The sequence below is a fragment of the Neocloeon triangulifer genome, unplaced genomic scaffold, assembly GCF_031216515.1.
Source record: "Neocloeon triangulifer isolate White Clay Creek 2 clone unplaced genomic scaffold, ASM3121651v1 ptg000013l, whole genome shotgun sequence".
In the NCBI taxonomy this organism is placed as follows: domain Eukaryota; kingdom Metazoa; phylum Arthropoda; class Insecta; order Ephemeroptera; family Baetidae; genus Neocloeon; species Neocloeon triangulifer.
This window is the reverse complement of record NW_026775555.1, coordinates 8003676-8031446: the sequence shown is the minus strand read 5'-3', so window position 1 is coordinate 8031446 and position 27771 is coordinate 8003676. Positions and strand designations below refer to the sequence as shown.

The window sequence follows — 27771 nt, the reverse complement described above, 5'->3', positions numbered from 1 at the left end:
TTGAAGCCGGTGGGAAGCTGTTGTTTTGGGCGAATCTGAACATTAGAGCGGCAGCTCTGCGGTATGACGCCTTCATGTGTTAATCCTTCCCCTCTCGCAGTGTCGGCCGCCCCACCATCGCGACACTACAAAAAGTTGATATTTTCCCTTTCTTTCGTGGTCTAACACATCCCCTCCATTCACGCCTGCCCTGTCAGAGACGACTGTGCCAACACCCCTAGCGTCACTCGGGCCCGCCGATTGGCTGGCCAAGTGTCTAGGCGACCAATCCCAAAGCGCTATTCTCATTAACACCGAGGTAGATGTGTCCGTGTGACGCCTGGGCCTCATAGTTTTGTCTTTTTTGTGTTGCCCGCCACCACCACCGCTTTTCGCAGTCTCTTTCTCCCCCTTCACGTCAAGAAAGACCCGGCAGCATTTCAGACTTGCTTTCGAGCCGACCGAGAGAAGACGCTTCGCGAGCGCAAGGTGCATCCGTATTTAGTTCGCATATTATCGCAGTGCTTCCAAGAAGAAGAAAAAAAAACCACCCTTGCCGCGAGGGTGCGGTGACCATGCGAGTGTGGTGATCCGGAAGAGTGAGGACACGTTTATATATCTCAAAACCAGTGCGTAGCCGACGGACAGCTTCAAAATTGGCCCCCAACAAGCCGACCAAAAATCTACCTCCATGAGATTCGAGCAGAGTGACGTAGTTTCGCCCGAAACTTCGCCGACGACGATGGCTGCGTACCACCCCTTCCTCTTACAGAGGCCGACGGACTTCAGCGTTAGCTCGCTGCTAACCCAGCCGCAGTACTTCCCTTCGGCGAACCCGCACTACCCTGGCTCCCTGCTGCCCAAACTACCTCACATGCCAGGCCACCCCGCGTCCGCCGGCGCCTCCTACGAAGAAGTCCTCGCCGCGCAACAGGCGGCCGCGGCCGCCGCCGTGGCCGTCGCCACGGCCGGCGGCAACGGCCCCGGCTCCACCGTCCCCAGACCCCTGCGCGCCATCCAGCCCGAGGAGGACGGCGTCGTCGACGACCCCAAAGTCACCCTCGAGGGCAAGGACCTGTGGGAAAAGTTCCACAAACTCGGCACCGAAATGGTCATCACCAAATCTGGCCGGTGAGTTTCAAAATTTTTTTTTATTCAAATTTATTTATTTTCATAATAACCCGCGAGACCAAAATTCGAATTCGTGATTTTTGTTTTTAGCTCTAAGGATTTTTTTTCGCGGAAATTTTTATCGCGAAAAACGCAGGGTGCCGTTTATTGGCGAATGCACGCTCGTTCTGCGCCGAGCGCGACCCCAGGTAGCTCGGCGCGCGCTTTTCTCTCCTTGTCGCGGCTCGGCGGCGAGACTCGATTATTTAGCGGGCGTCAAAACCATTTCCCGAAGCATTAGCTCACCAATTCCACTCGTGTTGCCGCCAAATGCCAGTTAATGTGGACGATTTCTATTATTGCATTGTTATATTTGGCACTTTTTCCGGGCTCGCGAAGCCATAGAAAAGCGCGTTATATATTTATAGCTTTTTCCGCAAATGTGTTTTCTCGATCCTCAGAATATTCCTCTCCAGCTTTTAACGTCAATTGTGTGTTTGTTGCTCGTCAGATTTATTTATAGGAAATAGTTAAGTTCTGGACAATTTTATCCTACTCTATAGCAGAGAGGAAAAGATATTAAACTGTAATAATATTAATAAACAATTAAATAGCAAAAATATGACAGCAAAAACACAGTTCTTAAATTAATTTTTTACCTTAATTCTTAATTCATACTTTAAAGAATAATATTTTGTCGATAGAGCAAGTATGTACAAATGGGAACTATAACTACACTTTTTTATCACTATATTTTATATAACCTTAATTATCATAAAATTTATAATTTTATTTTATATAGTTAACAAAAATACATTAAATAATATTTTTTATTCATTTAAATAATTATATATTGTTTACTAAAAATTATATGAAATTACATAATGTAAAATAATATACGTATACATTTTTTTTTAATTAAATTTATAAAAAAAATTGCAATGTTATTAAGTTTATATTTGTTTAAAACGAATTTTCATTGTTCACACATATCAAAGAGATATACATCGGTTAAAAATAGGTTTAATCCGTTTACAAAAGATATGGAATATTTTGAATAATACTATTTTAAAACGGCAAAAAAAAAATCATTTGCAGGTTTTTATCTAAATAAGCAAAACCTTATTTATTTTAATCAACCCTCAAACCAGAATAGTTGATACATGTTTGAGTATTATTATTATAATTTTTTTTTAAGAAATCATTTTTATATACTTAAGAAGAAAATCCTCTTTGGTTTTATAAATAAATAATTATTTGCTGAAATTTATAAAAAAAATTAATAAGAAAAACATGTTTATTTAATTAAAACCTGATCTCAAACCTGCCTCTTTTTATTCTGAGTTGCATACTTGTAAGAAAGAGGTTTTTTTAACGTTGCAACTCGCGCATAATCAAAAAGCCTGCACCCTCCGGCGCAAATTGAAAAGTCATTTAATTTTCAACCCCAGCCGATTTTGATTGAAATGGAGCGTGTGCTGTATTTTGGATTTGCGTTTGCGGGCTGCGATTTATGTAGGAAAAAAATATGCTGGTGGGTGTAAAAAGCCGGTGTGCGCTGCAAATTGCGCGCCAGACTCGCACCCCTCGGCATCCATGAGCGAGTCACCTGAAAGAGTAATTAGCCTCATGTAGGTGGAAAGTGTTGCCGCCGAGCTCTTGCGCGTCAAGAAAAAGCCGCTGCATCAGCGTTTAATCGTTATTAAGCATATATATAGGGGGTTTGCGCAGCCTCTTTTTTCTATACATTTAATCCATGCTGGAAAATCACGGCGGTGGCGTTTACGAGAACCAGGGTGTGCGCTTTTAATTAAAGCATAATGCGATTTAATTTAATGTGCATTGAACATAAAGCCTAATTAGGCCTTTGTCGGGCCGCACAGTGCGAGAGAGCTGTTATTAATTCTCTCTCCGCCGTCGCCGCCGCTGTGCAGAAAATTGATTGTGTTTCGCGCCTGATTTTCATTTAGCAGCAGACATACCGTCGCATTGTCCGTCATGATCATGGTGGATGAAAATGAAATAATGAGAAGCAAGGGGAAAGAAGGGGTTTAATTGAATTGCAGAAGTTATTTTAAATCTGGAATTGATTTCATTAGAGAATCTTTTATTTGTAATATTTAATTATTCAACATAGTACATTTCAAGACAGCATAAAAAGGCATTGTTTTGTGAATTTTCAATTTTTCTAAGTTAAATTATTTTTTTGTTATTAATTTAATTTTAAATTTATATACACAATTTTATATTTAATTTACATTATTTATATATTATTATGTTTAATTTATAATAATATAAGCATAAATTTATGTTTTTTTCCTTTATAACAAAGTAGGTTTTTTCATAATATTTACTCAAACCTAATCAAATATAAATTTTAAATATACTGTTATCAATAACACATATTAACTTAAAATATTTAAAATTAATTTCTTACGAGAAATAATAGTCTCAATAATAAGATTTTTTAATAGAACCAACTTACCTTGTGACATTCAATATTATCAATTTTTATTCATGCATCTGATGCATAACTCTAATAGATCATAATAATATGGAGCAATATAAAAACTATTTTAGTAATTCACTGTCAACTTTTAAAATGTTTAAAAAAAGATCATTTTTGAATAACATATTTAAAACTGCATCTCCTTCCCTAAAAATAGCAGTCTTTGACGAAAAAAAATAAATATTATCTGTCACAAAAATTTCCAATTAAGCTTGAGCTCAATTAATTTATGAATTTTAACTATATTCTTTTACGCAAAGACTGGCTGATTTTTCTAACGACGTCATAAATATGATGATAAATTTAAAATACACCAGTTTAATGCGACTGATTTAAATATTTTATTAATTTTGTCACTTGACAGTTTTTAATTGTCGCATAAAATTAATAATAATTTGTGCTCAAACTGAACAAATTTGCATTGTTATCGAAATAGATTAGAAACGATATAAAACTGAAGGGTGTAATTTACAAAAAAATTAAAAAGATTAAATTAAACTATTTGTATCTGAAAAATTATTTTGCAGTACATAATCATTTCGATATTTTTTGCAAAATTATAAAAAATTATTAAGAGATATCACCGATTCCTTCTCCTTGTGTTCAAGCAATTAAAAGAAGTTTGCAGTTGCATAAGATTTGAGTTAATCAATTCAATTTTCGCGCATGAATTTATGCTTATTATCATCTCTGGGGTGGCAAATCGCACACAAAGCTATCAGTCAGTCAGTCGGTACAAATAATACTGGAATTGATCGCGCGCGCGAGACGAGTGACTGCGCGCATGATAATCCCGCAGCAGCAGCAGCAGCGCAACTTAGCGATATAAGAACCTGCAATTAGGCTAATTATGCTGGCGGCGGGTACAGTGCAGGAGAGTGATTGCACGCTAGAAACAATATGCCCTTTGTGCCTGCACATAAATGCAGCAGCGCCGCCTTTTGCTCTCCGCCGGCTAAAATATGTCGCCAAGAAATACGACGGCCCGGCCGCGAGGAACTGCCGGGGGCGCGGGTTTTGGCGGCCCCAGCGGCGGCCGGCGGCGGCCCCGACGGTTGCCCCGCCGTCGCCGCCACTCTCCCTCCTCTCTTTGCACGCCGTGAACCCTTTCGCATGCATCTCTCTGCTTTTTCTTCCACTATATGTGTGCTCGGCTCTCTTCTTCTCTCAATGTGCCGAGCGCAGAAAAAATACGTACACACACATCAGCTTTTTTCTCTCACTCGCACACACACACATACTCATTTTCCGTATGAGAAAGAGAGCCGCTCTCTCGGCAACAATGCACTCGGCACCGCCATCATTGTCCCGATTTTTGCAGCCGCGTTTTTTCTGCTGACTGGATCGAGAGGAGGCTGATTTCATATAGGGTTGTGCGCTCGCAGACGCACTTTGATCGCTTTGGAAAAAAAGCAGAGGGAAAAAGTTGAATAAAAGTCAGTGGGACTACTATATAAAAATATACATCAAATAGAATTAAATTTTAATAATTTTATATTCAACTCGTAAAGATAATAAATTTAATGGAGTTTTATTTGTATTTATTGGTCAGGTAGAGAAGAAGCTGTTTTTTGTTTTAAAGCGAATTTAGGAGGAATTTTCCGAAATCAGGAGATACTGGCAAAAGGAATTATGCAGTTAATGCAGAATTATAATGATTATTTAGATCATTTACCGCAGCATGGTTTTAAATTGTATCCCTATTGCCACCTCCCTATTGTTTTTTTTTCAATTGCATCCAGTTTATATTTTATATTTAAAGAGCTTTTGCACTCCTCCGAGCTGGCGAAAGAAAACTGCGTGAAAATTTGCGCGTTTGGCTCTTGGTGTTGGAGAAGAGATGCTTCTGTCGTGCTCTCTTTCTTTCTTTTCGCTCTCCTCCCTCGGCGTCTATTTTTGCGCCTCTCGTGCAGTGTCAAAATGCAAGCATCATCACTGCTGCTGCTCCACCACCAGAAGGGGTTATCCCGTAAGTGGCCGTGCAGTGTGTTGTATATTATTGGGGTGCAGGCAGAGCCGTTCTGTACACACACATCTCTCCCAATTCTAAACAGCGAGCGCCGCGTGCATACCAAATAAGCTTGCTTTTCTTTTTCCCGCACGCACCTCTGGGCAATCTCTTTCCTTCTCTAAAATTTTGATAAGTAAAATATGCATTCGCAGAACTTTTGAGAGCGAGATGCACTATTATGTGGAAGAGAAAAGGATGCAACGCCAAGAGATGGAAAATTTGTGCTGGCTCCTCAAAAATTTGAGTGGCGCTCGATGGGACAGAAGGGGTTGCACGAGAATTCCTCGCTCTCATTCTTTTGTGCTCGGAATTGTTCAGATTTTTGGCTCCCCTTTACGGAATTCGGAAGAAGTGGTCCTTGAGGAAATTTCCTGCAGTTTGCTGAGAAACGGAGAATTTCATTTCATTAATTTTTTGTTCACACCTTGCTTATATTAAAAAAGTGGTGTGTATTTTATTCGAGTCTCTGTTATAATGGAAATAATATATATAATAATGCAACCCCCTCAAGTCAGAACACACATATACAATTTAAATGCACGGAGCTGCTTTTGTGGTGTCGCGATTTAAGTCGCCGCCTCGCAAATTTTCGCATTGTTTGACGCGCACCTTGGCTGTGCTTTGCGAAGAGCCCTCGAATTCGCGGGCATTCAAATTTCGCAGCTTGCGGAGAGGTGCTTTAATTTTCATTCAATCGGCCTCCCCATTATTTTCCTTTTGGTCTGCCGCCGCCGATTCGCACATGTGTGCTGCTACAAAGCTGCAAGAAAAAAAAATAAAGGAAGGAACCCTTCTAAGGACATGCATTGCACATACATTCGTGAATAATTCTCGCGCGCACAGCACTGCACACAACTTTAAGTAATCCTGCTTGTTAATCATTCACGCAATAATACGATATTAACTGCAAGTGCTGCTGAGAGAAGCAAACTCGGAACATGTGCGCGCCGTTCTCGTTTGCCTTCGCATGCAGTGATGCACTTTTAGCCCGTGTGTGTATGCAAATCGCATTACAACCGATTTGCTCGCATTGTGTATCACGTATTTGCACAATAGGTGTGTACTAATTCAGACTAGGGAAATGCTACATGGCTGCCTGCCTTGACTGACAAGATTAATGTCAAACGCTCTATAGGGAATAAAATTTTCTTTTTCGCAGACAATTGCAATACAGGATTCGCTCCATTTGTCTTTGCTTGAATGACAACTGAATTCAATTACAAGTATAAATAATAATAATAATCCTGGTTTGGTTTTTAAAATATCAAATTATAAATTGTTGTCGGTATAATTGTTTCTTGCGGTTTTGTGTAGCAATTCAGTTGACATTAAAAATGCATGGCAATCATTTGTCTTTAAATCAAAAGTCTGATTTTAAATTTTTTCCATGCTTTATAAGACATGTTTGGACAAGACATCAGCATTCCAATATTTTATTACTTTTTATTAATAATTTGATTCCTCACAGAGGATCAGTATATGAAGAAATGAGTGACGGACGTGTGCATTAAAAACAAACTGCAGAGCTGCAAGATGATACTGCATTAACACAATAAATCAGCGAAGGAACGGGTTTACATACAATCCGCCCCGCGCGAATGTGTAGAATGAAAATATAAAAATATATATATGTGAAGGCGGACGCGATGATGATTATTTTTTTCCATATCAATCTCCGCAGTGTGCAGCAGGCGTTTTCTCAATTAGCAGCCGTATTTCTTATAAATTATTGATGTATCGGTGCAGCTCGTTCGAGAATGCCAGAGAGAAAAAGGAATTGAATCATGCTGGGTGAAGAAACAAGACGTGCAATGTTCAATCATCATTCTCAGGTGCTCAGGTCACACTTTGTTCACGGGCAGATCAACTCGTTGAATAGAGGATTAAGAATGAATTGAGTCCTTGAATTTACTTTGATAATTACTTTACACACATTTTTAATATTAATTAAATAGTATTAAAAAAACATTCATAAAATAATTTTTTTATATATCACTATTTTTCACTTTTTAAAATAGCATTATAATCAAAATTAAAGGGTGAATTTTGAATTTACTGCCACTGAAGCCAAGAACACATAGTAAAAAATATTTTATTATAAATTTAAAGTTATGATGTATGTCGATATCAATTGATGAATGCTGATTTAAAAGTCAATCCTTCGTGTTCCAATTCGATTTGGTTGATAATTAATTTTTATAAATTAAATTTTGCAGATTTGGATCACAATTCTCGTGCAGTCATGGATTGGCCCATTGTTGTTAGCGAGAATAAGATTTAGAAAGAGATTTGGCCGGATTTTCTTGGGGCCGAGCATTAAAGGCTGATGCCAGCAGAGTTGAATGATGACAGATGGGTTGCACAATGAGGAGACCGGAGAGCTATTGTTTTTGTCTTATTCCCTCCCCTGGCGTTTCCACCCCATTTATACATACACTCTCGTTCGCTCTCCGCACGTCATGCTCTCCAAATAAAAAGACAAACGAAAATAAAAATTTCTCATTATTACCGAAAAATCAACTAAATTCCGCCACCCTAATTGCGCGCACTGGGACCGTGTCGTGCAACTTCTTGAGGCAGTCCACATTTGCACGAGAGCAGAGAAACTCCAAAAGTGTCACCCTAAAGGGTCTAGCGTTTCAGAGAGCGTCAGTTTTTTGGCGAGGTGTCGCAAATCTGCGTGGAGGCGAAGGAGAGTCTGGCCGAGTCTGCGCCGCTCAAGGGCTGTTTCTTGAATTATATCGTGTTTTCGGCGCGGAGCCGACTCTCTCGCAAGATCAAAGTGCGCGGCTTATTGTACTCTATGTGCTCCAACCATCTTTTTGTGTATCTTTAATGTTCTCCTCGAAAAACGCACTTTACACGTCTTTGAAGAAACCTAACGCTAACGTGGGCATTCAAGCCTGCTGAGAAAGAGTAACGCGGATCATGTATATAATAAAAAGTATGTTCCTTCTTTTAAGGGTTGCCTCTTTTTTTGCATCAAAGTCTATTCAAAATATTAAAAAATAAAAACGGTTCTTTCCTCTGCAAATTATAATTTTTTATATCAAAAGATTCCTCAATATTTCACACTGCTATGCGGTTGTATAATTTTGAATTCTGAGAAAAGCCTAGCATTAAAAACTGGTGCAAATGTGATAATAACTGCTGCTATGCCTCCCAGCGAGACAAATTTCCTCGTTCAGGGAGCAGCAGGTGCTGCATTTTTCTCTTAAATTGGGAGTTTTTTTTAATATTATTTGGCCATCATCATTTTTATATTTTTCTCTTGTGCGGTCTGCTTGCTTATAAACCAACACAGAAAATTGAAAACTATATATTTATCTCCTCATTCGCGTGGAAATGGGAGGGAGATGTTCAGACCTGATTGCTGCCCAAACTTAACCTTTCTGGTTTAACGAATGAAATCGTCATAAATAATACGATAGCTGCTCGGCACTCTCTATATCCTTGTCAATTTTCACCTGCTGCTTTTTCACAGCCAAAGTGGCTCTCGATTTGTCGAATGTTATAATATAAAAAAAAAAAAAAAATGTGAAGAGCGGATCTGGTCATAATTATCAAGATATAATTACAAGATTTAGGGGCTTTTAATTTGAATTTGAAAGACCAAATCCAAACACCTGCTCTTCTCCCTTGCTCATGTTAGAGACAAGAAAATATTCATCAATTTAAGTGATTAAAAAACTGAGATGAAATAAAATTACACTATATTGGCACATTTTTTTTATTAGCTACATTTTTAAAATAAAATTTTAAGGAAAAGGTGCAACTACTAAAATTTGCATAACTATTCCCGTTCTAATAAAATATGCCCATACACGGGTTGATTCATCAGGACGATAAGGAAATTTTATCAAGCCATAACATAAAAATTCCAACAATAAACAAGAGCCAACACAGCGGATGTATAAAAATATCCAAGTTTTGAGCCAACACTATATATGCATTTTTTAATACAAAACACGTCCCGGCCAAGAGAGCAGCATTTTTAATGCACATCGAAACGGCTTTGCGGGTAAAGTTAATTTCCAAGAAGAGCGGGTGAGAAATGAGTCGCATGAGCTTCGGTGTAAAGTGCGACATTTGTACGTGTCAGATGTAATTACAATTTCGGAATCTTGGAATATATGTGAGAGAGAGAGCAATATGGCAGCGAGCTCGGAAGGAGAAGAGGCGAGAGTGTAATTGCTGCTAATTATAGAGGATGCGCCGAGTTGCGTGGCAGAGAATTGAAGCTCTTAGCACCTCGAGATGCCAGAAACTGATAAAAACTCGACAGCACGTATATAATGCAATAAAGCACCGCAGATAACACACGGCGCGCGTTTTTTCCCCATTCTCCAGCAGCACAAAAGTTATCATTTCGGAGAGGAGGGAAATATAATAATCGTGTGTGAACCATTTGCACTTGAAACAAAAGAATACCTTAAAAAGTTGCAAGTGTTCGCCTTTATTTCTCAGCTCTATTGCACGCATGTCCGTGTGTAATACAAAGCTTTGCTCGCACCCGCGGTAATAATGTTTAATATCACTTCTTGAAGGAAAAAAAACGAGAATAATTCAGTGCGCGGCGCCGCTGTCGTGTTCCAAGATCGTAAAAAAATGAAAACGTTGCGCGAGTGAGCCTGACATTGTCTTTCCTAGAATTCGGTGTTGGAATTTGTTAAGCGACTAATTATTGTTTTATCATCATGTGCAGTGCGCGACTCGGCGCGACTCTCATCATGCCATGCATGTGTGCGTCGTCGCCTTTAATTTAATTCATGCGCCATTAACTGCAAGTGTTTTCACTTCCCATGCACAAGCTGCAAAGAAAAAACCTTAATGGCAAGGTCTGAAATTAACGCTACTTAGATTCATTTAATTTCAAACAGACAAGAGCAAAATAATTTGTATGTCCCAACGGTTAAAGTTATTTATATTTATACAATTTAGAAATAAATATTTTCGTCACAATAAGAATTAGAAGTATTAGAACTTATTTTAAGAGCGCAGGAAATCTAATTTTTATAGCCAAATTTTGTTAATATTTACTAGAAAAAATTCATACTATTAGTTTTAATTTTTAATCAATATAACTAATAAAAGGACTGCAGATTCTAATTTAAAAAAAAGTATGCTCACTGCGGCAGCACTTTTTGATCTCGAAAGCTTTAGCAAAATTCTTGCTAATGGTTTTTGTCTAACAATCCATTTTTTTTGCAAATAAATTGCTCTCAACAATTGAATGTAAACAATTTGAACAAATAAACAATAATATTTAGAATAATGATTAAATTATCAAATTTCATTACCAAATTAATCTTTTTAATAATTTCCATACTTTTTGAGTAAAGTTGGCTTATTATTAAACAACCCGGCCACAATTCTATGTTAGATAATTATGAATTACTGTTGTATGTGGTACACGTAACATTGTGCTGTGATTTTTTTTTTAATTTCCTATATTGCTGTTTCGCATCTGTGCCCAGCCTTGTGACGCTTCAAAGGAAAATGGCACAAAACATAGCATCGCACAATCGGACGCGTGACGAGGCAATAAAGCAATTAAATGTGGGCAGCTCGCTCATCAACCGGACCAAAATTATTAGCAATAATATCGAAGGCTGCAGACCATGAACGATAAAACACACTGCACGCGCGCCACCACCAGCGCGAAAGGACATGGCGGTTTTCACAATAATTTCCCAGGGCTGCACAACACGCCTTTCCCGCGGCACAAATTATTTTATCGCGAAATTCTAAATAATTGATAATTTCGAATAACATTCAAAGTTCCGTTTGCCTCCATCATTGACGTTATATGAAGTATAATTAAAAAAAATTGATAAAAATATAATTATATTGAGCTAAAGTTTGGATTTCACGCAAATTTGACAGCATCAAAAGCAGTCGAAAGATTTATTAAATTAAGTTTCACAGCGATATGGAAAATGATAAAAAAAAAAAAAAAAAAATGAGAGGGCTGGTGCGGCTATTTCCTGTGAAAAGTGCCTGTGTGCGACTCCATGACGCTCTATTGTATATTTGAGGAAAAGTTTTTTTTTATAAGGGGAGATATATTTTTTTTATATTAATTTTTAATAAAGCTCCAATTTAAAATGAATTCATATTCAATTAAAAATTAGAAGTTTTGCAGAATTTAATAATTTCTGATGATTTATAATTAAATTTCATCAATATAATTTTTATTGCTTTTCAAAAAATAAAAATTATTTATTATTTTGTAGAGAAATAATAGAGGAGCTGATTTTCGATATTCCAGCCTCTCCTTTTCGGTTGCTTTTAACTACCAAGTTGAGAATCAAGTCAACTTTTTCTCCACACATAATGAGTCATTAACCGATCCATACACACACTCACTCGCCTCCGAAATTTTTTTTTATTTTACTTTATATAAAAACGAGTGCTTCTCTCACGAGGCCTGGCGAGCGAAAATAAATGGATGCAGCTGGAAGGGACGTGTCCACTCGAGAGACGCTTTCGCATGGTCGCACCCTTTGGTCACGCCGCGACTCGAATTGTCTGCCGAACGCCCTCCAAAAAATACACACAGAAACCCACCAAACCACCCTCCAGCCGGCGCCAGACCCCTCGTTCGGCTCGCCAGCGGTCGCCCAACAATGGCAAAACAAAATAAATATCCTCTTTCGCCCAGCACGCCAATTATTATTAGAAAACATACTCTCGGGCGCCAAACCGCCGCCGAATTCAACAAAAGCTCGCGCGGTGTTTGTTTCTCTTTTTCTGAATCAATGGTTTTGGGTTTCAACATCTGGGGACGAAAACAAGATTTTCGGCGATGAAGTAGATTTCGAACCGAGCCCCAGGGCGATGGAAACGCAGAAGGACGCACCGTCAGGTTCGTCCACGTCCATAAGCGACGCCGAACATAGATTTTTCTCTCGCCTCTCTGCTCGCATCTTATCACGCAGAAAATTACTTTGAGACGGCGCGCATGAAAACTGATCCCCGCCGAGCAAATTATTCCCGTCCTAAAAAAAAATCCCAATCCACATTAAACTATCAGGTTTTCTAGCGTCTCTCTCCGCATAATAGAAAAATAGACCAGAGAGGTGCCCACAAATTCTTTCCGGTGAATCAGCCAACCGAGCACACCCGCAGAAGGTTAACTTAATTATCTATGGCTCGGCTAATTTAATTATCAAATTTCACAATGAATTAATTTACACGAGTGAAAAAAAATTTAAATAATCAAACTTCCACGATGAAACAAATAAAAATGAGGCAAGAGAATTTTGCTTTCTGCAAAATGAAAATTTAAAATGCAATTTTTTTCTGTTTTACCTTTTTCTTTACACATTTCTGTATAATTTCATTTAAATAATCAGACGTTAAAAATTTATTATAAATTTATACACTTTTTAATACAGAAAATGTGTTATTCTCAAGCATATGTCAAACGTGTAATTAACTAGATTAATGTGGTGTTGTATATGTTGTGTCCTCCGACTTGACGACCAACTTGTTTGCACAATTATAATCCATAGTCGGATCGCTTCGGAAGTTATCAAGCCGCGATCAGTAATCGCAAATGAGCTGTTTGTTGCTAGGATCTGCCAGCGTTCTAATTAATTAGTGTTGATTTATTGACTGGCAATAATTAGCAGTTGAGGCACACGCTATTAGCGGCGATTATTGCTGTAAACCGAGAGTGCATTCGCGGTGGGAAGAAAATTTTATATTTTATGTGCTATTGAAAGAGAGATGCGCACTCGGCGTGAAACTGCTAAAAGTGGAAAAACAGACGCACACGGAATGTGTAATTATCACCTGCATTTTATGCTGCTGTAGACGCGCGAGGGAAAGAGATGATGTTCGCCATGAACTGATTAACATTATCATTATTCTGCCGCGAGTCGCGCGGCGGCGGCAACAAAATATAAATCGCTGCAGCGGCCTTGCCGGCGCGCAATTAATTTTACAAACAGCTCTCGCATGAGCAGCACACGCTCGCAATAAAATGCAGCTGGCAATGCCTTTTTAAAGACCTGCATTATTTTATATAAATCGAACACAAGACGTGCGTATGAACGGAAAAATGCGTCGCCGCGACACGATCACAGTCATCTGTGTGGAATTCGAATTTTGGTCACGTGTTGCTTGTATTATGTGTTTTGTGTTTCTTGCTGGAAAGGTGCAATGCCAATCATGTGGAGAATTTTTATTCCCAGCTTTCCCTGAACAAATTTTTTTCAATCTCTTAATACATGTAATTGTTTTTTTTTTCAAAAATAAATAAATAATAAATTCCAAATTTTTATTTGAACATTAAAATTTGAGCTCAAATATAATGTAATTGTTAAAACATGTATTAATCTCAATTTATAGACCCTTAAATAAAACCTATATTTTTCGCATTGCCTCTTTTAAACCAGCACATTTTGGTTTTGCTTTTTTTTCTCTTCCTCCTTTTCAGCATTCAGTTCGATCGGAGCAGAGGGAGCAGCTTCCACAGTCTCGCGGCTGCTGCAGCTGAAATCTTGTCCATCCATTCACTTTGTGTATTTCCTAATTGCCCGCTTCCGTTCCACGACTTTAGAGCGCGGTGGTGAAGAGCTGCTTTTTCAGCTCGCTCTATTTTCAAAGGTCGCAGAAAACGCTCTTGAAATTTCGTTTGTGCAGTGTGCGTGTACCGCGCGCGGAAGTATTGATTTACCTTTCCGAATCGGTTTTATTTTATTGGCCCCTTTGGCCGATCGCATTCGGCCTCAAAGGAGATCGTTTGGATCGTTCCTCTCAAAACATTGCGTGGACAAAACCACCACAAGACGATTATTTTCAACTGGTGGAAGTAATTGGGAACGTTATTTTTGTTTGTGTGTTTCAAGAGATTTTTTAAAAGCGACCGTTTAAAATTCCTGTTTTCAAAAGCATCACCTCTTAAAAAACATTTTTTTATCTTTAAAGTAAAATAAATTTCAAACTTATAATATTATTTATGTAAAAATAGTATATATTTTAAATATTTTTTTATAATTTTTTTACCAACCCAGTTGAGTTCCATCCCTTTGTCCCCCGTTCTCGGTCTTTAAGGGTTGTGTGCCGATGTTTCCAGACAAATGTTCCCGCAAATGAAATTTCGCGTGTCTGGTTTGGACGCCAAGGCGAAATACATTCTGCTGCTGGACATTGTTGCCGCCGACGACTACAGATATAAGTTCCACAACAGGTACCTATCTTAGCCCAACAGCTAGTCTGCAATTTTGTGTTTTGTGTGTCTACAGACGCATGTTCCCCGCCTACAAAGTGAGAGTAACCGGCCTAGATAAAAAGTCCAAATACATCCTTCTAATGGACATCGTGGCGGCAGACGATGCTCGATATAAATTCCATAACAGGTATAGAAAAACGATGACCACAATAATAGTGTTTATTTCAAATACTCTATATAATAATATATATGAATGAAAATAAATATAAAAGCGCCGGTCTCTCTGATTAATCGAACTGAGAGTGAACAAAGAGTTGAGAATTCCCAGTTGCCGCATACACGGAAAACGTGTGCTTAATTGTCTCTTTTATTTAAATTTTGCCTGCTGATTAAATTTAATTTTGGAATCCTAACAGTCGCTTTTCGATTGGTCTGGGCTCTTTTTTAATGTGACGCATTATTTAACTTTTATTTTGGCATGCACTATAAAGTGGGAAGTGGGAAATCTCAACTGATCGGTCTGTTTAAGCTGTTGATTTGCGAAAAAGATTGAAACTGTCAGCACGTCTGCAGTACGATGCATTTACAATTTTTTTTTTTTTTAATAATTATGTGTCCCCGCCTTGATACAATTTTCTTTGCACGAATCTGTGGCAAAAAAATAACCTGCTTTATTAACGAAAACGTTCTGGGCGTTCTTCCCTTCTGCCGAGATTCGCAAGGAATTTTTTTTTTCATGTCATTACTATTGCATTAAGTACTGTGACGTCAAGACCAAATGAGTAAAATGGCCGCCATACTCTTAACACACAGTATGACCAGGTGAACATATGCGTGTGCATGTTTTATTTGATATAAAAATGAAGGCAGCAGCAGCAATCCTTTTCCTCTCTCTCTCCTCTTCAGTGTCGGCACCTGCGAATTATAAAAGCGGCTTATCCGCCTTGATTCATAATTCATAAACTGGCAACATCTCATTTGTATTACACTCATGTTGTGACATCCCCCATGCCTATAAAATATACCTCATTGACAGTGTTTGCCGGTTAATATTAAATAAATTTAATAATTTTATTAATATAAAATGATGAGAATAAAAGGATTGCTGGGCATCGCTTATTATTATTATTTTTTTCTGAATGGCGCTAAACCTCACTCACAGTTCAATGTTTTTTCAAAAATCAACAGCTGGTCTGTTGATAGGTTTAAGTTTTTAAGTTGACTTATCTGCAGCTTATCCAATATGAATTTATTATTTCAATTTTATTGCCATGGAGCTTTCTTTTAACATTCAGTTCGCATGCTGACTTATGCAATTTTTAATTAAGCTGTACAAAAATATTGCATGCCTCTTTAATGAGGAAATTTGCTGCCATATTGGATTAAAAATGCAGTAATTTTTTTGTCTTCTAACAAAGACGTCTGAGTGGCTGCTCTGAAAGTTTTGAATGCTACCGCAGTTTCCCGGAATCAAAATCAAAACGCATAAAAAAGTATGTACATCTCTGTGTGACTCGCACCACTCAGACTCTTTTCTAAAACTCCTCTGTAAGAGAAAGAGGATTCAAAGCGTGGAAATTTTCCACGACCTCTGGTACAAAATTTTTAAATGTTTTTCAAAAGGGGAATATTAATTAAGAGGGGGTTATATTTGGTACGTTTTGAGAGGTCGTTGAAAATTCCGACGCGCAAGTGTATTAAAAATTTGCAATTTTGCATTTTTCGCCTTTTTACGTTGCAGTCGCTGGATGGTGGCTGGCAAGGCTGACCCCGAAATGCCCAAAAGAATGTACATTCACCCCGACTCCCCATCCACCGGCGAACAGTGGATGCAAAAAGTCGTCTCCTTCCACAAACTCAAGCTGACCAACAACATCTCCGACAAACACGGCTTCGTCAGCACTGTAAGTTTTTATATATTTTTTAATATTTCAAATTTTGGATGGGGGAAAAATTAAACCGCGCGCCGTATTTAAGGACTATAAAATAATTTATGTTTTATGATCTGCGTGAATTTCGTACACCAGGATTTAAATCTATAATAATTGTAAAATGTAGGTACAATTTTATTACAGAAGTTTTATCAGACATCTGCGCTTCCCCGACATGAAACAAAGAGTGCAAATGTGTCAACATGCAATGTTTTTCGGCTTGTCCGCCACTTTCCGTCGATAAAGTGACACCAGCTTTCAGCATGCACGCGTTCAATTAAATATTTTTCAAATGCGAAATGGTGCTGATAAAATAAAAAATGATGGCATGATTTCCGCGAAGTGAAACGCCGCCGAGCAGAACGGAAATTGTTGGAGCTTGTGTGAGCGCAAATCGCACTCGTATGTTGGAAAATTTTCGAAAAATTCATTTGGAAACGCGAGAAAGTTGGTCGGAAATTTAATCATGGCGTCAGAGCGTTGACAACTCTTTCGCCTTTTTTAATTATTCCGCTTTTTCATTGTTTCGCGTTTTGTTATCAAACTCGTAAAATACGCTTTTTATTGCTTTCGCCGGAAATTTTAATCTCTGCAGCACAGCTGACTGCATTTGAATTTTCCGTCTTGTGAATTATTCTTCCTTTAACTGATAATATAATTATTGAGAGAATTCCGGAGACCCCCGGCATGAGAGTGTAAATAAAATGCAGTATAATTCAAAGAGTTTTGTTTGTATATAGAGATGAACGTGTTTCCATCATGCAGCATTAAAACGGCCTGATAATAATACGCCGCGAGTGTAATTATATTTTACGAGGCTCGCTCTAGCTCGTATATAATGAAGAAATTTGGACGCGGCTGGATTTCGGTCTGAGAAAATTAGGAGGAAAATAATTTGGGAGCGCAGCACACGCATCTCACCATGCTTAACGAGGCGATCGCCCCAGGTGGAAATGCGTGTGGCCTCTCACATGATTACAGACAGAGCTCTATAATAATGATTGAGACGTCATCTCCCCAAAGTACGTCTCTCCCAGTGCAGCATCCGGGCTACAGGGAATTTCGATCCGAAGAAGAAAAAAACATTTCATGTCCCAAGGTGGGTGATCGATTCGATTGACCAAGAAAATTTATCGCTCAACTCCGATCAGATTATTTTATTTGGAGAGGAATTTTTCTTGAACAAATTAGCCCTGAATTTTTAAAATTCCTTTTGAAAGCAGCAGTTTTTCCCAAATGATTTGAGCCCTTTTAAATTTCGTATGAATAAATTTATCGGAACCGCTTTTCCATTTAAGGCTTAACAGGCGCCTGCTGTGTCATAAAAAGTTTTATGCGCATTAAAAGCAAACAAAGGGTAATAGCTTCGGCACATATACATATCGGTTTCACCAATCTTCACCCAAAAACCAAGTGACAACAATTTCCAACTTCCTTTTCTCGAATTCCGTGCACGAACCCGCGGCAACACTCCATAAAACGTGAAAAATATAATAATTGGCACGGCTGAAGTATAAAAAAAATATATAGCAGTGGAAATTGTTTTTTCCCCATGCACAGCCTGCCTGGGGGTAATTAAAAAAGTTTTGGTGCCGAAAAACAGAGCGTTATCGGTCGCGATGATCGCTAGGCTTTTATTGCACCGAGCTAGCGATTCGGGGAATAGGCGATGGTGCGTTTCTGCGCTCGGCTGCCGTTCTCACTTTGCACTCAAAATATGGGCGTCACCGCAGTTCACAGCAGCTCGTGTCATCACCTTTGCATTAAAATTAATTACCGAGCTTGACACCAACGCTAATTTTGGATAATGGTGCGCGTATATTGAAATTAACGAACCTTGCCGATCATGAGCTGAAAATTTTCATTTTAGCTTTTCTTTGGGAGCTTCTTTAATTTTCACATAAAAGTGATCAAAGTCAAATTAAATAGATTAACATTTAAAGTATTGAAGCCTCTCAACCGTCCAAATTCACGTGAGGATTAAACGTCTAGTTCATAATTGTCTAACCTGTGATCTTGTTCTGTATATAAATATTTCTTTATATTTTATTCAGAATAATTCTAAAGTTTGATTTTCAAACTTATAATACTTTTGAAAAGTATCTTAAAAATAAATACAATTTTCATACAAAAATTTAAAAAAAAGCAAATTAAAATAAATATAAGTTTTATATTTAAAAAAAATTGAGTTTACATAATTATATTTTATTGTGTTTAACATTATTTTGTTTGTTGACAATTAAAAGATAACATTAAAAGGATGTAAATTTTAATTTCCCAAATTATATCGAAAGTTTTAAGGTTTTCTCTATACACTAAATTAATAATTATTTTGTATTTAATTTTTCATGACTTTGGTTCCTTTTCAACTGGAAGACGGCGTGGCCATTCGCAAATTTGCAAAAACTACAGACACACAACATGTGTGCTCGGCAATTAAAGTTTTCACAAGCTGCTAATTAGCAAGTGCGAGAATGGCTCTTCGCTTTTACACTTGGCGGTCTCCAGCATCTTTTATGCTTCTTTCGGCGGCCAGAATCGCGCGCATATAATCGATACGGGCAGTGTGCGCGCTTTTAAAAGTATAAAAAATATTATTTATCTCCCCGACTCTTGGAAAACTTGATTTCCCCGGCTCGTAGGCAATAAAAGCGTCTGTAAATTTAACTTAAATGTGCCGTCGTCGCCGCCGAACCCATGCACCTTATCAAAACCGGCGGCGGAAGAATAAAAATTGGTTTGAAAAAAATACCATGAACTGCAAGAATAGAACACGGCCAATTAACTCTCGCACCAGCAATTATGACGCGCATTGTTAACTTCATATTGGTGCTCGTGCCGAGAAACTTTTGACCACCGCACCAATTTCCGGCGATAACTTTGAGCAAAAAGCATTACTGCGGTTGTTCAATTGAGTAATTGCACAATATATAAATCAATAATCCAGTGATCTCTTTAAACTCTAACGGTTTTTCTTCTTTTTATACCGTTTTGCTCATTATTTGGATAAATTGTTTTCAGTCCTATTAGTTTGAAACCATAAATGACTGATTCAGAATGACCAGCTCGTAAATTTTTCACCTTTTTTTTCTCTCTCGCGCCCTTGAAACGGCTGCAGGCTCATTATGATAGGTTTGTTTTCTCGCTCCTAATTTATGAATTCCCCGACCCAATTCTGATTTATGATCGATCTCGGGAGGTTTGGATCTCTCCACCTTGTGTGGCATTTTTTTTTTTTTTTTTTTTAATAAAGGTGAAAATCCACACGTCGTTTCATTATATAGGCAAAACAGCGCTCTCCAAATTGTGTCATCAATAGTTGGGCCAATTTGCATCGAAAAACAATTTAATCCCCGGCGAAACAAGAGTCGCGCTAATTAGGAGACTATTAAACGGGCTTGATATTTAACCGAGAGAGCTAGAAAAAAAGTAATGGGCGCGCGGCCGTTTTGAGCTTCTGAGATGCCCAGTTCATGCCTCAGCAGTCTTATTTTTACAATTTTAATGGGTGGTATTTTTGGTTTATGTGGCAGCAGAAGAAGTTATAAAATAAAGAACGGCGAAAAGTACATAAAGTTTTGTCTGCTCTGGCTGCCGCGCCGAGTACATAGGAGATGCTGTTTTTATGGTTCTCACGCAGTCGAAAAATACATAATAAAAAGTGGCGAAGTTTGCCGGCGCGGACCCACCACCAGGCCGAATAAATTTCCCGCGCGCAACACCGCGATTATCATTATATATTTTTGGAAGCATCATCTTCTCTCCTTATGGTGTCGCGCACGTTATTTGAAAAAAGCAAAAAAATGTTCCGACACTTTTCAAGGGAAGCCGATAAAACAGAGTTGTTAATGCGCGGTGACTGCGCGAGCAAAATAAATATGGCAATAAAAATTGATTGCTCGCGCTTTTCCGCAATTAGCCTGCTGAGTACACCCGTGTGCTGATGGGGATAAATTTCCATAATTGAGAAATTATATAAAGTAGCTTGTTATTGAAAACACACCTTTCTCGCGCGCACTTGAATAAGAAAATTGCCTCATGCACGTTAAACAATTAATTTCTCACCGGCGAATAATAAAACTCTCTCTGCGAGGAGGTATAGAGTTTTCCACTCTCAAATTACCATATTGGTTTTTATTTATATAGACATTTTTCTTTATTGAGGAGACTAATTAGCACTGATTTATATGCTGCAGGATTTTTTTTCATTATTTCCAGAGAAAAAAAGGGGTACACAAAAAAATTTTATTTTAATAAATTTCCGCCTTGAAAAAGTGGCGAAATTCTCCAGTCGATAGTTCAATTGTATGAAGGTAAAATTTAATTTCCAAAAGATTAAATTACTTTGAAGTGGTTTAATTAAACGTTGTGGAAAAAAAGATAATCACATAATGCCTCTTATTAATCATTTCTATTTTACAATTTTAAACAAGCTTTTAAAGTATTTCCAATTATCTAATATTTCAAATAAGTTATTTAAATTAATTTATATTTGATTTTTAATTTGCTTACTTAGCATGCAACACTCTGCAGCACCTTTTGCATATTATGGCTAATCACACCGTGTGTGGCGGTCATTATTTAATGCATTGTATCAATTCTCTGGTCGCTTGTTGGGCAAGAAAAAATATATAAATACACGCGAGAGGAAAAGCGCGGCGGCGGGATTATTATTGCGACAAGAGCCGTAGCGCGCAGAAATGTAAGGACACCATCAATGCTCATTGTATTGTTCGGTTCTTTGGTTCGTTCGATGGCAAACAGTAGTGTATTGTCTTGCTGCGAGACCGAGAGAGCAGGAAAATGTAAATTATTTATAAAGCCAGAGAGGCGGCGGCGTCTTCAAAAGATGACGCCGCAAAAGCAGCTTTGCCTCCGCAAAGGTATACGCGCGGCGATGACCAATCACACCAAATACTTACTCAGTCTGCATTATTTGTTTTATTAAGTGCACCTTTATTTGCGCGCCATCGATTTTGCTGCCTTTGTGTACTGCTTTCCATTCTCTGGGGAACAGAGTCTGCGGGAAAAAAGAAACGACTTCTTCCATTCATCGTCAGAAGAGTTTGTTCTGCAATTTCAAAATTAAACCTGAAATGAATCAGAATCAAACTAAGTATTAAAAAATAAAATCACTGAAGAGCGTACAATTAATAAATAAACAGCTACAGATTTTGAAAATAAAAAATCTTTTCATTTTTAATAATCATCAGTTCCAATAATTTCCTTTAGTTTTCTTGCAACTTAAGAAAAACCACCAACTAAAAATTATATACAAATAATTATTTTATTTTATGAGATTCTCGAAATTTCAATCTAAGGGTGTTTTGCTCCTTTGAAATAAAAAAGGGGTCTGGAAAATGTGCAGAGACACTCTCCTTTTCTATTTTGTTGTGCTTGTCTGGCTCTCTCCCTGCTTTATAGAAAACAAATTTTCCACAATACTTTCGTGTTAACGTACATAAAGGGTGGTTGTTTACTTGAATATTGTGTGTGGGAAACTCGGCGCCACGGCATGCAGCGTTGCAAATCCTAGGCTGGAACTTTTTTCCAGCACACTGCCTCCTATTTTCCCTCTAATTCCTCTGGCGCCAGACCGAAATGAGAAAACGAACAGACGCGTGAAGCGGACAGGGAATTGGAATTTTTTTTTCATATACTCGCAAACGCGATTATACGCAGCCCCCGCGTTTCTACCTGAGAGGTCAACGCGCCAAAAGAACTTACCCCTTAGCGGCCACCCTGGACGCAGGTCCTCGTCTCAAATCCTGTCAGCAGAAGAATGCAATCTTCTTGAAAAGGTGCCGCGACTGCACTTTTTGAATGCAAGAAAACTCTTATATATGTATTGCCAGGGCTGCAGACGGAGGGATTAAGTTGAAAAGAAAGCGTCTAGTGTTCTTGCTTGGGTAATGCACCCTAGGCGTCTCTGCTGCGGTTTGCTTTTGGCGGCGGTGCGGCCTTGTGTGTTCGCCGCACAATGGCTTTTGCGAAAATCTATATAATTGATATTATATATAGTTGTGCTTTGCGAATATAATATAGTGCCACTTGATGTGCTCGGCTTTCATGCTGCTATACCTGGCGGGGCATTTGAGTGGAAACGGACGAGTAATTGTTTTTATTCCCTCATTAAAGTCACTCCACGCCGCAGCTCCATTACTTTTTCGTTCGGCGGCCGTTGCTTAATCCGCTTATGGATTTCAGATTTGAGCACCTTTTGCTATCAATTGAACATCTGAAAATGGTGAAAGAAATTAAAATTGAAAAGTTTTAGGTTTCTAGACGTTCAAAATTAATCTTATGAGAGAAATCATGCAATTGTAAACACCAAAAACATTTAATAAAATATATACACTGAATTAAATGCTGTGCACAAAACCTGCTATAAAGTGATGATATAACCATGATATAATAATGTAAATTTTTATTTATTATTTACTGAATTTTTTTTCGTTTGAAAAGTTGAATTTTGTGCCAAAACAGCAACTGTATTCGTAATCCTTAAATTTAATGCCAAATAAAGTGGCTCTTGATTATCAACAATTCCAAACATTAAATTTTGAATTATTGAAATTTAAATAAATTTCATTCCGATTGATTTATCTCCAACTAATCCAACTTGAATAAATTTTTTGGTAATCAATATAATATGAACCAAAGAAATAAATACTTCAAATATTCCTATTTTGTCTAAAAAAACGCACAGATGATGGAAAATTGCAAAATTGTTTTTTATCATTTAAATTAATTTCATTTTCATGCAAACGTTTCAGAATAAATTTTAATTAAATCTTACTTTCATCATGGTTTTACATTCAAAGCATTTTGCTGATTTGTTTTGGAACCGTTCCAATTAAATTCAGCCCCTCTAATTTATGGGCCAGCCGATTTACCGCGAATTTACATTCCGAAAAGCGAGCCTGTGCACAATTAGGCCTATTGAATTTCAAGAGATTTCTCCAAACAGCCACCTTTTCTTGTGTGAGTGCTGCCGAGTAGCAGTGAATGCCTAAAATTTACGACCCATTGTTTTTCACGCGCGGCTCCAAAAACTTTATCTGCTCTCGTCGGGCCGCTCGATCTGTGTAAATAGTGGCCGGGCTAAAACGCCTCATTGGCAGCACAAAAAGGTATTAATTTACCCTATTTTAGCTGCCTGCCTCTCTCTCCCGGAACGGCGGCTTCTCTTTAGTTATACAATATTATTCTAGCCAGCAGAGGAAAAATAAAGAGAGTGGCAAACAACAGCTTAGGAGAGGAGCAGAGGAAACCCAAGTCGCTCTCAAATATTGTTTTAGTCGGACACATTTACTTTTAATACTGCCGTGCTGCGGGAAAACAAACGCGGCGCTTATTCACGATTTTCTGGCTCGTTATGTTTGCCCAGCAGGAGTGAAAATCTCTGCCGCCGCCGCTTTCGGAACGTTGATCGGAAAAACAACCAAAGCTTACACAATTAATTCAGGAGGCGCGCGGAATTTGATATAGGAGCAGAGCAGAGCTTTGAGGTTTTGCTGTCAAAAACGCCATCACGCTGCCGCTGTTTGTTGTTTGCTTTTATTGTTCGCGAGGGCGAAAAGAGGTTAAAAAGGGGCCTATCATCCCCAGCTGCTGTCTATTTGTCTGTCCATAAAAAGAAGATGATACTTTTTGTGAAGCTCACACGCATGCAGTTGAGCTCTTCAATATCTATTCAGCGGTCGCTTTTAACGCTGTCGCGCAGTTAACAGGTACAGAATAGGCCCCGGCCTATTTATTAATCCGAAACTTTTATAATATACGTGCGGGGAAAATGGAGTGGGAAATTAGCATCAGCTGCCGCCTCATTATTTCAAGAGGTGTCTCTGCGCGTCCGAAAGTTGTTGAAAAACAGCTTTTTTATATTCCAACACTGGCCGAAATAAGGTTTAAGTGCCTAGTTCGGAGGGGCCATTTTGAATTTTAATCAGTCCGGCCTGGGGCCGTTTTATTTTTTATACGTAATTTCCCACAGAGCAAATTTAAACTAATATATTTTCCAATCAAAGCCTGCGTTTTATATATATTAACAAGTAGCAATACATTAAACACACTCGAGCTGATATAATAAATAAAGCTGCATCAAAGGCGCCGCCGCCGCGCGCGTTTTAAGTGAAAGCCCTTTCTTAAAAAGTGAATAAAGTACTTGGCGAAAAGAGATTTGGACGCGGCGGCGAGAGGCTGCTGATGGAGCTCTCTTTGCACAAAGGAAGCCGCCTCGACAAAAGGATGATGACACCCAAAAATTGTCACCCATCTATGCACCTTCCTAAAAAGGAGGCAAACACAGACGACACCTTTTAAATAAGTGTACTCAAGTAGCCTAATATGCTGCGGCCTGGCCTTTTATGAGAAGCTGCTGGCTGTGTGGCGAGGCGGCTGCTTTTTGTGCCATGATGAGGATGAGCAGCATTATCATCCTCTCGACGCCGCCGCCGCCGTATAAGCCACGGACAATACACCTTATAGTCTAATATGGCCCGTTTTGGCCCAAAACGCGAGCGAGCAAACATAACCTATCTGCCGGCTTCTTTGATAATGCTGGGGGTTCTCATCAACACTGGCCCATTGTGGACCCACAATAATATGACACACAACCACTCTCAAGTGGTCAGATCTGTCAAATTAAAAAATAAATTTATTAAAATAGGTGAAAATTAAATTATGATAAAAAGTTTTGTCGTTTTCCTTATTGCCTGTGAGTAAAGCACTATTTTATACCACCATATGCAGGAAAACATATTTTATTGCGGCTAATTACACACATTTGCGGTCTCTTTTCGCAAATAAATACACCTGTCACTGTGGCCTCGGTGAATAATGTGTGTGACTTTTCTTTTTTCGCACTACTCGGCGCCTCGTCATTAATTTTTTCCTGATACAGAAAACCAAAAGTATGTAATTTTCGTCCTTTTTTTTCTTGGCGTGAATTTCGTCGTTTTTTGATGTGTTGTGTGGCGCATGCATCGGCTATCCTCATCACGTCGTTAGGATTAATTTATTGCTCTTTCCATACAAAAGGAAGCCACAAATTTATTCTCGCTGCGTGTGCGTTTTTCTCGAGAGAGAAATCTTTTCTCGCTACAACCGCAGCTCTTTTTAACAAAACGAACGGACAAGGTGCTGCTGCGTGCTATTATTTTGCCGGTCGCGGGTTTTGCGCGAGCGAGTGCCAAAATTGCCTGTAAATTTATATTTCCTACTCTGATGATCGTAATTGATGGCTTTGCGCGCAAACTTTTCGTTCGGCGCGGCGTGATGGCTCATTTACCTGGAATAAAGTTTTAAAACGCCTGTCAGCAAATCGAACTTTTTTCCTTTTCCCTTCTCCTGACAGATTCTCATCCAGCACGTGAAGTGGAAACTGTTTTACTTTAAATATTCAGAATTATTTATTATTTAAGCGTGTAATCAATCATCAATACAGTGTAGAAAATAGAAACGACCTAATAGCATAATTTTTGATATTTTTATTGTTTTTTACGTTCAAAAAAACTAATAAAACAGTTCATTTGAACGCAATTCATTACATTTTAAAATTTTATTTGTATATTAACAATTAATATTATATATGTTTCCTTTTTTGTACATTTATTTTTTTAAGTTTAATATTATTAATAATTTTAATACGTGAAAGATTTTATTTCGATTTAGTTTATGACCCTTAATATCATAAGTTAGTTTAACAAAAGATGGAAATTATATCACTTTTGTTGTTGCCCTCAGATTATGTTGTACATATATAAAAAGATCAAATATTAATCTTATTTTACATAACTCCAAAAAAGAACTAGTATTCGGCTTAAAATCGGAGACTATAATATGCGTCTGAAAATATTATAATTGTATATCCTTGATTTAGAAACCCCAATTATCATCAGTGCTGTTTGTATGTGTGTTTAATTGTTCCCTGGAGGAAAGTAATAATCGACGCTTACAAACGTTCTTGACGCCAACAAAGCCCGGCGCGCTCTCATTAGCATTTGCCGGGAATGGAACTCGGCACCCTCTCAAATCAACAGCCATCGTGCGAATAATAAATACCAATGATTCGAATAAGAGGCTTATGTCTAGACGCGCGAATCAAAACGACTTGCCGCCGGTTTGCGAATATATAAATATAATTATGAAATGTGCGGGAGTTTTTGATATCAGCGCAAGGCGCGGATCACAAATTGATGAGTGCACACGGAATTGAGCGCGCGAGGCGTTCAAAAGAGTCTGCAAATGCGTGCTTGTGCATTTTTTATCACATACAAAAAGAGCGAAAAATATATATAGAAGGGAGGGAATAATCATGATTATGTAGTGCGGAGCTGCTGTCTGCACATTACGCGACGTACCCCCTCCTTTTGAGATGTATAAACGCGGAGAGAGAGAAAACGAGGCGAGGGGAATCAAAAGCAGAGAGAGACATGCTGCTGCAGCGGATGAGGTGAGATGGAAAAAGCATACACGCACATTAACGGGGAGTTTTGAAAAAATTCTGCATGCAAAAAGTGTGTGTGCGTCTCGCTTTTTCCGCACAGACCTCGCTCGCTCTCAGCCAATCGGCGCGCGGCATTGATTTCCCTGGTGGATGCATGAGCACTTTTCATCCCTACGCGATGATGTTCATGGCCTCGTACACACTTTACGCCTTGATGCCTTTCATTTTACATTTTCGCTCTTTTATTTTTTTCCCTCCTGCAGCGGGAGGGCTGCGCGAAAATTCGCCCGCGGACGCTCTCGTCTCGTCTCTTTTTGATTTAATTACTATTTTGGCGCGGTGCTGCTGTTCTTCTTTGACGTGGTTCAGCGCGAGATGTGTACTTTCGGCATCACCGCGGAGAGGTGTATGTATTTTCTCACTTAGGCGCCGAGCTTTTAAATTGGTTTCTACACCCAGCACGTATATCAAAAGAGAGTCTATATCGAGAGCAGCAGCTTTGGGGTCTTTTCCCTTGGGACTATACACACTCCGTCTATGCAGCAACCGAAAAGAGAGATAGATGCTCAAATGATGCCCAGCTCATACGCTCATGGCACT

General features: G+C 38.5%; 1 protein-coding gene across 3 annotated transcripts in view; it reads left to right on the top strand.

Annotated features, from left to right (window-relative positions):
- The first annotated feature begins 342 nt into the window (after positions 1–342).
- LOC132198937 (optomotor-blind protein-like) overlaps positions 343–27771 on the top strand; it is a 57698-nt gene continuing 30269 nt past the window's right edge. For 2 of the 3 annotated variants that reach the window (XM_059623272.1, XM_059623270.1), the window contains exons 1-3: positions 346–1110; positions 14864–14977; positions 16532–16694. In XM_059623272.1, coding sequence (XP_059479255.1) covers positions 671–1110; positions 14864–14977; positions 16532–16694 — 717 coding nt within the window. In that variant the 5' untranslated portion in view covers positions 346–670. Of the gene's footprint in view, positions 1111–14694; positions 14809–14863; positions 14978–16531; positions 16695–27771 lie in introns of all 3 variants that reach the window. The other variant, XM_059623271.1, reaches the window with a different exon arrangement.